The 12,605-nt window shown below is 35.2% G+C and overlaps 1 protein-coding gene across 1 annotated transcript in view; it reads right to left on the reverse strand.

Annotated features, from left to right (window-relative positions):
* SPAG16 (sperm associated antigen 16) overlaps window positions 1–12,605 on the reverse strand; it is a 435,834-nt gene that overhangs the window by 367,834 nt on the left and 55,395 nt on the right. Inside the window, 1 exon segment of the mRNA XM_009285141.1 lies at window positions 2,835–2,965. Within this exon segment, the coding sequence (XP_009283416.1) occupies window positions 2,835–2,965 (131 nt within the window).

Below are 12,605 nucleotides of genomic sequence, written 5' to 3' on the forward strand. Positions count from 1 at the left end.
CTTTCCCCAGTTTATGTACTGAGCATGACGTCACATGGTATGGAATGTCCCTTTGGCCAGTTTGGCTGTGCCCCCTCCCAGCTTCTTGTGCACCTCCAGCCTTCTCAGTCAGTAGAGCATGGGAAACCAAAAAGTCCTTGGCCAGTGTAAGCATTACCTAGCAACAACTAAAACATCGGTCCGTTATCAACTTTGTTCTCATCCTAAATCCAAAACACAACATTGTACCAGCTACTAGGAAGGAAATTAACTCTACCCTACCAAAACCAGGACACATGTAAAAACTGTGAATTTGGATTTGCAGGTGCTCCAATTTCTAGAGAACTGTAAAGGAACCTAGTAATATACATACACGAACCAGATTCTGTTCTATTTGATACACTGGTTCTGGTGAGAAAAACCTAAATCATAAAAAACCAAATTTGGTCTCCTAAGTCAATAGAATGTTTTGCATCTATCTTATGAATTACAAGAAAGAATTAATTCTCATCTAGTGGATACTAATTTCCATCTTCTGTGTGTAAAATGAAATAGACAATCAAAATTACTATAAATACATTTAGTGCAAGTTCAGAATTTCTTTAAATGGGCCATTTTTATTTCATTCCCTATAGAGAATTTAATCTGTCATTCTTCTCTGAAAAAAAAAGTCTCGATTTATGCATTTAATAACCCCTTGGACCTCCAACGAAAGCCAGATTCAGGATGGAAGAGCTGCTGTGTCAAACTAAAAATGATTACCCAAGCTGTGTGCATTAGCTGTATGCCTTGAGGTTGGATTCTATAGCATCTAATAAGGTACGAGCTCCATTTGAAGCTCTTCCCAAAATATAGAGTATTCGCAACTTCTCCCCCCTCTTAGAATTCTTAGCCACCTGCAGCCAACAGGGTACTAAAAGTAACCTTTCTTCAACAGAGATCTGTTTTCTTGAAACACAGGGGAACCTCAGTACTTCTGAGTCTGTTATTGCTCTGTCAAATTTGTTTGAAATTGGGCAGGGTGTTAAAAAAATACTGCAGGACATGTTGTCAAAAAAAGACCTACCTTTAGCAAACCAGGCTAAAAATATAGCCTTTAGCATTAACAAGAAAAACAAAAGACAGGCTTCCTTTTCAATCACTTAAAAAGATTAGTTTTAAGTAGTGGTATTCAGACAGGAAAAATTCTGTTAATTGAAATGACTAAATTTTAAATGCTTTTTTCAGATATGGTTAAACATGCAGAAACTATGATCCACCATGTGCACAGAGGTTTTTTTTAAGCAAATGAAAAGTTCAATTACATTGTTTACATTTTTTCAAAAACACTTTAAAATTCTTTTGTTCTTTACATGTTTTTATATTTTTACATTTTTAAATAAGCATTTCAGTTAATTTTAGAGCACTATCCCAGGCTCTCATTTTCTTTAAAGCATTATCTTTACATGAAAGTCAACATCATATTGCCAGTATAGGAAATTAAATACACATCCTCACTGTTTTTTTTCAGTTTAGTTGCTGTTTCTCCAAGCAAGTTCTAAAGTGTTTCCAAATAAGTTTAAAGACTAATATTTTGGGTGGATTTACTACAGCCTTCTCAGAGTAGCAGCACAGAGACACCAGTTGCAAGTTTTCTGTCCTGATTGGACCAACATGACTATAAAGTACAGGAGAAAATAATTCAAAATCTTACTTTACAAATACAGGTTAGGGATTTGCCAAACAGAAAACCAGAACTGAGCATCTGAGAGACTAAGCAGAAGCCTGCCCAGCGAGGCCAAAACTCAAAGCACTACGGTGGATATTTGTTACAAAATATGGGCAGCCACCTGAAGAAAGTATCTGTGACCTATGCATTGTAATTATTAAATGTGTAAATATTGTTTCCATTTTCACAGACAAGATTTACCTTACACGCACATCAGCATGTTCTAATTTGTGCCACTGCTTTACTTGGCTCTGATTTTGTGTACTGTTCATATGGTGTACTACTCTATTTCTTCACAACACTGATTTTTTTTTAACAAGTCAGTCAATTGTCAAACTCTTCATCTGCATGAGAATTACATTGCCAAAGTTTTTGGACTTTTAAAACATAACTACATTGGATTATGTTTCTTGGATGCAACAAGAAATTAAGCTTCTAAAATTAAGTGTAGGAATACAGTTTTTCTTTAGGGAGATACCTTCAGAAATAATCTACTAGCAGTCTGAGTGCAGTAAGAACAGTATCAAGCTGCATAAAGTTTATCTGAATGACAAAGGTATTGATTATTTTTAAAATTAATTTAAAAATATATTCGTACCTGGACAGTGTGTCAGAATTGTCTGAACTTTGCTACTAGCTCTAACATATTTTTTTTTTTAATATTTTTATGTTTATTCTTCCTCAGCTGCAGCTAGCAAGCCCTGAAATGTCATTGCTTACAGGCTATTTGCACACTCAATCTAATCTAAATTTAAACTCTTCTGATTTTTGACCCAAGGGAATAAACTGCAATCAAATACAAATTGCAAAAATATTCAGCATTATAATTCCATTTCCTGGAACCTGAGTTTACAGTCATCTCTGGTTCCCATTTTTATACCTACTAACCAAATCCCACCCTTCTTACATAAACAATGAATCTCAATCTGTCAACAGTTCTGCCCAGCTTTTTTACTGTATTTACACTCCCACTAAATTTCACAATCATTTTTTCCACTTTCACATTCTTCAGAGAGACTGTCCCCCCGACTGCTGCCAGTAGTTTTTCAGAAATTTACTTGAAGCAAATGCTTCTCAATGACCTGTTGAAAAAGAAAACTCAACATGTATATAACAATAAAATTAATGTACTGTTAATGGTTCCTACCAGCTCACTGTTAAGTCATGCACCTTTAAAATGTTGCCCAGTTTATACTCTCCAGATTTCAGGGGTTGAGTATATTCTTTAGCACGCACAAGGTATGGGTTCACTTGAGTATCAACAGGGAACTCTGAATCCTGGTGAAAAAAATAAAATTGCATTAAGTTCATACAGTGTACTACTTATTATGTCAGTATTTTGAAAACTCATTTTTGTCTTATTTTCCCACTCTCTCTGTCTCCTCTGTTCAATTTTCATCAATTTTTTTAATCACTGTTGTCCTGATTTTATTAATTTTGATACATATTGTTAAAGATGATTGTAGGCATAACTGGAAGACTGGGGTCCATAGTGAACAACTGATTATTCTGAGATTTATTAGTTTGTGCTTTTAAAATTATATTCCTATCATTTAACTCCTGGACAGTTATAGCAATATAGTATGGCTCTAGAAAAAGATCCACCATCAGTACTAATCATTATATGCAACCAAATATAAATTCACCATTTATACCAGCAAAACCCCTTCTTCCCCAAAACAGAAAAAACCCCATTTATGTAGTTCAACATAACAGCAATGGGAAAGAAGCAACTCGACACTGTGGATACAGAGAGATGTAGTAAAAAAATGGCAAATAAAATTTTGCTGTCATTTATACTCCTGACAAAGTTTGTGTAACGATGTGGGTATTAGTGACAAAAACTTGGCCTGATACTTTTATTGTTAATGTCATTTGTGTACCTGCTACTGGAAGAAGATACGATGTTTAAAAAGGAAGGCTGTTAAATTGTTAGTACAAAATCCCCTATATTGAATTCAGGAGAATCTCTGTTTTTAGTAGGTATTTTGTGCAAGACAGTCAAAATTCAGGTAAATGAATTGTTTTCCTTAAACAGAAAAAGTGTTTTAAAATTGTTTAACAGCGAGTTTAAAACTACCAATTTAAGATGCAGTGATCTACCCTGCACTGGACCATCTCATGATTAAAAGAAGTTAACTTCTAGAAACCTTTCAATTTCATCAACTGGTGGCCGGAAAGCTCCTCAATTTGGAATGGAAGAACTAGTCTCATTGTCCACGTCACTCCATTTATATTTTATTTCCTTCTCTTTATTTTTCTTATGCATACGTCCCATACTGGAGATGAAAAGAATAAAGTTTAGTCCTACTACCAAGCTCAGCACAGCACCGTCTGTGGTGTAATTACTGATTTATCAGATAAATGAAACTGTTTCCACTATGATTATAAATTATAAATGGAAAAATCATACAAATACAAAGAGAGGAGGGCTGCGTATGCACACATAATAAATGCAAAGGAGAGCAGCTACAGGTAAATAACCTTTTTTCTCCTTTGACTTCAAATATATATAGATAGATCTAGACTGTGAGTAACTCCAGGTAGTATTTCCCAAAGATCACCATTACTTGGATAAAAAGATCCTTTTCTCTACTTGAATACAGACTGAAGGACTAGTTTCACACATGCCACATAATCCCAGATAAAATTCACCAACACAGTAACACTTGTTGAAGAGGGAACTGGAACTCCAGGCTGCAGTTCAGAGGAGACATTTTCCGAGTCAGCTGCTGATGCTGTTCAACAGCATTGACTACAGCAGCAGGCAGTTCCAGATTTGCAGCTTTTTAACAAACTCCCCAAAGCAGCAACCCAGGGAGACAGCATCTGCCTCTGTAAAATTCAGTTACAGACCTGAAGCAAAGTCCTTTCTTCAAGGCTCATCATAAAAGGACAAAGACAGGCCTGGAAGTCTGCGGCTTCAAGAACAAACACGAAAGCGAATTCTGCAATTCAGATGAAACTAATTATACGTTACACATGAATTTAGAACGAACTCTGAAGGTAGCTTTATCTATGTGGAATAAGACAGCTTAAGAGTATGCTACGCAGACTTCTCTCATTTGGTAGAAGTGGCAATCATCAAGAAAAACATCCTCATCATCAGACAATGGAAGGCAAAATCAGATGTTGATTGAAGCGGATTGCTCAAAGATTCATGAATAACATGCTTAAGATCCACTGCAGGACTGGATTCCCCAAACGATCCAAATCCTTCAGATATATATATTGAGCAGACGAGAATACAAAAATACTGAACACCAACAGAATACTAAAATACCCTGAGCTGTTAGCCCAGTTTTCTTCAGCTCCAGCAGTTAACCTAGAGGGATAAGAACCACAGAATTATTGCTGGACTGTAGCAGCTTAGCAGCAGAAAATCTGGTCCCCTGGACACAGAAGAGATGTTCTTGCTATTAATCAAGAACCTTATTGTGGACTTGATATTCAGCATGTATGCTATCAGATAGAGGGGGCTGAGGTTTCCACAATAAACCTTCTCAAACTAACCTCGAGTCAGACATTAGCAGACTTGAGTTTTCAGGCTCTTTACCAAAAAGAATACAGGTTTCCTGGAGCCAGGAGTGGCTTTGCCAGGTAAGGGGCAGAAGGGATTGCAGTATGAGGATTCTAGATAGAAGGAAACAAGCATCAGCTTTCCCAAATAGGGAACTAGGAAATTATTCAGCATAGAATAAAGAAACTGGCCCTGAATTAGAGAGAACAGCCCTTCATACTGACATTCAAGTCAAAGAAAGAGACTTCCAAGTACTTTCAAATAACTATTTGGATGTCATCATCTGCACTTATTTGCAATTAGCTCAAAATAACTGTCCAGGTTTTTAGGCAGGTAAACAGCATAGAGTGGTATTCAAAACTCATAATATGACTTCAAAAAGATCAGCTCCACTGAAGGGAGTTGATATTACTTCTTGATACAGAATATAGTTAGAGCATTTTTTTTTGGTCAGTATCTGCATGTGAGGGTATTAACTACATTTCAGCATCAAGTTATTATTAATGGTTAGCCATATGGTTTGAAATAACAAATGAATTCTCCAGACCAAAAGAAAAACCTGTTACTATGGAACTGGGTGATAGAGCTGAACTAACAGAATGAAATGCGTGTATTTTTAGTATTGACACAGAGTAAGTCTCTGACCTATCGCAGGTCACTGTACAGTCTGATCAGGAGCAGGTCACAGTCTGATGTCATGACTATACAGTCCACTTGGTCTCACATATGCACAGTTGACATGTCCCAAAAAGAGGATTATACAAGCATGATCAAGTAGTACTAAGTTGAGAATATCTGTGAGTCTGCACTGGCTTTACAGTCTGCTCCAGTAATATTCTTAGAAAAGCTGAAAAATCTCTCTTGTAAGTTCCTAGAGTGAATTACATTTGCTTAGTACAATGTGGTAGAAGGTACCAGTTTAGGTGGTATTAACAATGATCTACTTTGACCTGAGACTTCAGAAGCTGAGGAGAAGGACAAGAGAGCTTCCAGATACACCAGGTAGTGAAGAGAAGCTGTATCGCAACGTGGGGCTGAATTGTAGAGGAAGAAGCTTCAATGGTTGCAAGAAGCCTCAAGGCAAAAAATGAATAAGATAAATGGCATACTACTGACATAAAACACTGGACTAGAACTGGGAATAAAGGTTTATATCAGCCTCCCTCTGTGAGATTACTGGCATGGGCTACTTTCCATGGCCTATTTTTTTTCCTACCACTATTTTCCATGAAGGTGAGCTCTATGACTTGCACCAAGAGGCAGATCTTCTGTATTCTTCAAAAGACTTTTCTTGCAAGTATAATGCTGATAAAAAGCCAAAATACATATATACATATAGTTAATCTTGCAGCCTCATTTTCAGTGTGGTCTAAGATATTTTCTAAGATTAGTCAGCAGACTAGGAGATTTATTACTAACTCTAATTAACCAAGCTAAATGGCTTTATTAAAAATAGATTGTCATTAAAGAATGTAAGGAGGGTAACTGTGCACAATATATTTTAAGAACTACTCTAGTCATTACAAAACCACTTACAGAGACTATACAGTTTTCTGAAGACTCAGCTGATCATTCGTGTTTGCAAATTTTCAGGACATCCTGCTGTGAGAAGCTTTAAAGGAAAGACTGAAATTACCATATTCTTTAAAATACCCATCAACGACTAAGATTAAGAATGGAATAAAATCAATGTATTTTAATCTGAAAATGTACACACACAGCAGGCATAACCACTAACTTTTTTTTAGAATTTGTTTGCACGTAACTTTATGGTAGCCATTCTGTTAATTTGTAGGAATGAGCATACAGCAAATTTCAGAACTACACACTATCAAAAGAATATCATTTTGTCTCCCATTTCAGAAGCTCTCTGCACCGCATGTTCTATAAGGATGCTATTAACCTGAGTCAAATTTTTTAAATTATTATGAAAACAACTAAGCTAATGACTTAATGATCAGTGCAAGTGCATCTGTTACAGACCCAAGACCTAGAAGATATTTTTCAGTAGCCTGTGGCTTGAATCACGTACATAGCCTAACACTACCACTCCAAAAATCTAGTTTTTCATTTATTTTTTTGTACTTGATTATAAAAAAAAGTAAAACTGGATCTGATGGAAACTGTAGGTGTTCACTGCTAAGTTTTGTTCCATCTAAACCATATTTATGTTTCTTTGAAGGTAAAAAGCTACATACAGTGTTCTGTTTGCAGAAAAGCTTCTCAAGATTATTAGCCTGGGCAATTATTTTGTAAGCTTTTATAGATATGTAGAACTTTAGCTTCAAACTGCCTCAATGATGCTCAGAAATCACATTCCCAGAACACTGGACTCAATTTCCATGGAATGGTAGGGACTTAGAATGGTGACTGATGTAGGACAGTCTTATCTTTCTTCTCTGACTGGAGAGGAAGACAGAATGTGGGAATCATGGAGAGCCAGATGATCAAAATCATCCTTTGTTGTCTTAACTCAGGTATTAGCAATATACCTACATCTTGTACTGGGGCGCTAACTGAACATCTACATCTTAAACCAGCCAATTCACATAGATTACCATCTGTTTACATACAGTTCTCTATATTTCCACTTACTTATGTGTACTTAGGGGTGTACTAAGAAGCAAAGAGAAGCCTAGAAAGAAAGTCAACCTCAAATGAACACCTAAATTCTTAAAATTCTATTTGAAACATGTGGAAGATAATTGTTAACAGAATTTAAAATTCTTATCTCACAGATAAGAACAGTTTTGGAGAGAAAGGTTAACTATGTGGGGGAAAAAACTAAACAAATCAGAAACATTCAGAATTAGGAAATAAATACATAAAGTACAAATAAGTAAAGACTAAAGATTACTTTAATCTTGCATTGTTATTCCAGGAAGGAATCATAATAGGAAGATAATTGTTAACAGAATTTAAAATTCTTATCTCACAGATAAGAACAGTTTTGGAGAGAAAGGTTAACTATGTGGGGGAAAAAACTAAACAAATCAGAATCATTCAGAATTAGGAAATAAATACATAAAGTACAAATAAGTAAAGACTAAAGATTACTTTAATCTTGCATTGTTATTCCAGGAAGGAATCATAATATGTCTGTGGCTAAAGTTAAACATTTTTATAGAAATGTATGTCAAGTTCTGATTGTGTTTCAGCCATAATATTCCTGCAGATCTCTGAAGCCAGTTTCAAGAAAAATCCATACATTTTCCAAATTTGGGAGTGATTAAAATGAGTCTGCAGTATTTATTATACACAGTCTAAAGAGCAGAGTAAAGAGGTTAACTAAAAGTGAGTATAATCCCAGTATGCACCACTGCCTTCATGCAAACCTTAGAAGCTTTGTGTGCTCCTTGTCTTAGAAAGTTTTACTTTTCAAGAATTACAAATTTGAACAACTAGAATTATAACATAAAAAAAGCATACAATCAACATGCTTTTTGTAAACTGTGTCTCGTTTACTTTCTGGAACAAAACCAATTACTAAATGTAACCAGACTTACTCATTTCAGAGTGAAACAATTCCAGGACAGCCTAAGCACTCTGAATAGAAGTGACAAAGTCTTGCATTTTTCAGTAGGGAAAAAAACAGATACTACTTCAGGAGATACTGCTGTAAATTATTGCTGTAAAATTCACAGATATAGTAAAAAGTAGAGGATAACATAAAAATATTAGCATTTCTATCATTCCCTACTGACTTTCTGAAGTATTTCTGAAATTGCAGTTTCTACCTCCTTTGCTCTGATAATCCTTTATTTTACTAGAACATGAGATTCAGCCTCAGTTGTTGACACAATTCATACCTATGGTTCATACTTCAGGGTCTGAATGGTATGAACAGTGGTATCACTTGTCATGGTCAGGTGAAATGTTGATTTCAGCAGCTCTCCAGTACACACCAGGTGGAAGGCACATTTTAAACACATCAAGTCTGTTGCTGAGTTGATTTCCTGCCTGAGAAAGCTACCAAGGAGTTTAGAAGCAATACCGGCTTAAGGTTTTCTCTCACAGCATTTCCAAAATATATTATTACTGTATTGATTTATCAAAGCTTTATTGGAACTTCAATTTATGGGAGGTATGTAGGTTCTGAGCTCCTCAAAAGGAACACAAACAAGCTACTTATGAAATAGGTCATAGTTTGGTGTGTCCCCCCCCAGATACAAATATTTGTCACTGTGAAATAAATGTGGTGTCTTTACCCTAAAAACTTCCTACAGTAAAAATGCTCAAGAATGCTAATATGAAGATGCTCCCCTCCCCCCAAAAAAATTTTGCAATGAAGCATCATTATTTAATCCTTATTCTATTATTTTCAATTGCTAAATCCTAAGGGTAACAGAGAATCCATTACACAAGTTGAGATCTTGCATAACAAGGCTTTGTGAAACATATTTATTACAAACATTGATTGCAAAGCCTGATGCTACTTCAGCATCGGCAACAGTAATGTGCATGCCAAAATCCAAGAAATGCATGTACTGAGTGCTAAGGAGCCAAAGCAATATATTGTTTTTGTTCACTCTTGTATCTGCAATGTACTAGACGTTTGTACTATGACAAACATGAAAAGCTATTAAGCTTTTCTCTTAGATCAGTATAAGAGAGAAAGTAATGCATTTCCTGCCTGTGAAATTAAACATCCTATTACTTTATTAAAGGCAAGGAACATTACATTCAAAACAGTGTCCTAGAAAGAATCTCTGTGAACCATAACCATTCTGAATGCATGTCCTCAGTCACTGACAATGGTAAAAGCAAATAGTGCATTGTATCTGCCCAAACTGTCATTTAGAAACTACACTATCATTATTATCTAAAGTACCAGGTGTAACAGACTGTCAGCCACTCATAAAAAGTTATCCATGAGTCAGTCCATTTACATGTAGTATTTCCATAGCTCTCAAAAATATTAGCAGAAGGGAGTAAGCATTGTTATCTCCATTTGTTCTATAGGCACAGGGAAGACATCCCAATGCTAGATCCTTGGCAAAGGTAATAACGCAAACCCATCTACACCCCCAAGTAATAAAAGGATCTATTACTGATTCTTATGATTTACCTAGAGAGCCTTATAGAAATCAGGATTGCATGAACTCATAAAAGCATTCCCTGCCCTAAGACCTCATAGGTTCATATACAAAAACAAACGGGAAGAGAAGAGGAACAGCTTGCCTTTTTTTTCTTCTTCTTCTTCTTTTTTTTAAGCTAAGAGCCTGAACCCTATGAGGATTTAGGGATTTACCCCAGATCAAGCTGAAATTCTCTAGGAGAGCTTTTAAACCAAACTCATATCTTCAGAGTCTCAAACTGTTACTTAATTCTCCCTAATAAGATACAAATCTTGTCTTGATGGAAACAGTTATGCAATTAAGACAATTTACCCTTAAAGCTCTTAGAAATCTTTCTTTTCTTTCCTGTCCTGAATTTTTACAGTAAGACTGCCTTTTCAACTTCTGATAGTGGGGCTCTACAGAGCAAGTGTACAGCTTTCATTTTCATTGAGAAAGACACAAGAGACTCATTTGTCAAAACACACAGAAGGCAATGAATAGGTAAATGGAACTGATCTAAATCATCCCACAGCTGAGAAAAATGTAGTATAGTTTAATACAAAACAGAAGACATCCAAATCAGTTTATCTAAATCACAGCTTGGCCTTGTCTATATCATCATTACACATATTTCTAAGTTTCTCTTTATTCAGATGTTAAAAACTGAAGTCGAAAAGAACTAGCTTCACTATGCAGTTGTGAGGAAGATCAAGCCTTGTTACTTTATTTCTAAAAAAAAAAATAAATGCAGGCTTAACTGAGGCAAAGATCATCAGACAGTAATTTGGTGATTCAAAGTCCTTTGGTGAGGGAGGAGGAGGAGCAATCTTTTTTTTTTTTCCCCCAAAAGTTGACAACTATCATCTGAGTGGTTCCAATTTGAAAATTAAAGGTCATTCTAAAACTGCAGTCAAGACATACACACAAGGGGCACAATCACACTCACACATCCTGTAACTGAGGCAAAGATCATCAGACAGTAATTTGGTGATTCAAAGTCCTTTGGTGAGGGAGGAGGAGGAGCAATCTTTTTTTTTTTTCCCCCAAAAGTTGACAACTATCATCTGAGTGGTTCCAATTTGAAAATTAAAGGTCATTCTAAGACTGCAGTCAAGACATACACACAAGGGGCACAATCACACTCACACATCCTGGTGTATCCATACATTTAATTTAAAAAGCAAATAATAGATATTTTGTTCAGAAATGAGAACAAAGTCATGAAAATTAAATTCTCCTTATGGCATAGCTACTGTATATGTCCAAGATTCAGCAAGATATCCTGATTTGTATCACTAAATATTTTCAAGGAAATATTCTATTCTTGATTCGCACCCAAAAATCAGGATTATTTCTGCTCTTCTGTGCTTGGAAAAGTACTGCACTAATCACTGATAGCTACACTTATATACCATTGAAATTATCTTTTTACTCAAAGTTAGAGAGAGAGCGGGGGAAAATTAATTTTAATAATTGTTTGCTTAATTTTCAAAAAAATCTGATATGCTTATATTATGGAGAATATATTTTGTATTTTTTCTTTTCTTTTAGATTAAACAAATTACAATATATTGAAATGTCCATATTTTAGATCTTAATTATCAAAGCAGTCCCATGGAAATCAGTAGTCCTACTCAGAAACTCCATATTAAATATATAGTTTTCACAATAGGACTTCAGTTTTACAGTGTATTTCAGTTTTTGTCCAAACTATCACAGTTTTCAAAACAATCTAAGGATTACTAAGAACCCATATATTCAAACAGTGGAACAAAAGAAATTTTTAAAATACAAATATATAAGAATGAAGATAGCCTTGGCTGTAATTGCTCACAATGAATGAATCTTTATCATCAGACTATCAAAAATAAAGTATGTCAAATAAGCTAAAACATTTAAAAAAGCAAACTATAGTATGAGATTTCCAAACCCTATTTTACCTTTCCTCATCTTTTAGTTTTTACAAGAATCAGACAATTCCACAGGAAAGATGTGAATAATGACCACTATTAAGATGACATAAGACACTACTTAAGTTTATTTTAAGGTTCAAAGTTTTTAAAAGAGATTCAAAGCTGTTCCTGTTTTCCTCTTTCTCACGATGAAAATCCTGATACTCCACTCTGTTCTCCAAGTAGCTTAGTTATGGTGCAATGGAGGTAGGTGGCTTCAAAAGGAACCAAATAATAATAATTCAATAGTTTCTTGCTTAATAAGTGCTTTGCTGCAAGAGTGACAGAAAACTAATATAAAATACAGTAGCCGAGCATTATTTTATCTTCTTTTTCACGTTTTCTGAAATTGAAGGAATATGGTATCCTTTTCTAGCAGGCTATGA

Source organism: Aptenodytes forsteri, unplaced genomic scaffold, assembly GCF_000699145.1.
Source record: "Aptenodytes forsteri isolate BGI_AS27 unplaced genomic scaffold, ASM69914v1 Scaffold264, whole genome shotgun sequence".
Classification (NCBI taxonomy): Eukaryota; Metazoa; Chordata; class Aves; order Sphenisciformes; family Spheniscidae; genus Aptenodytes; species Aptenodytes forsteri.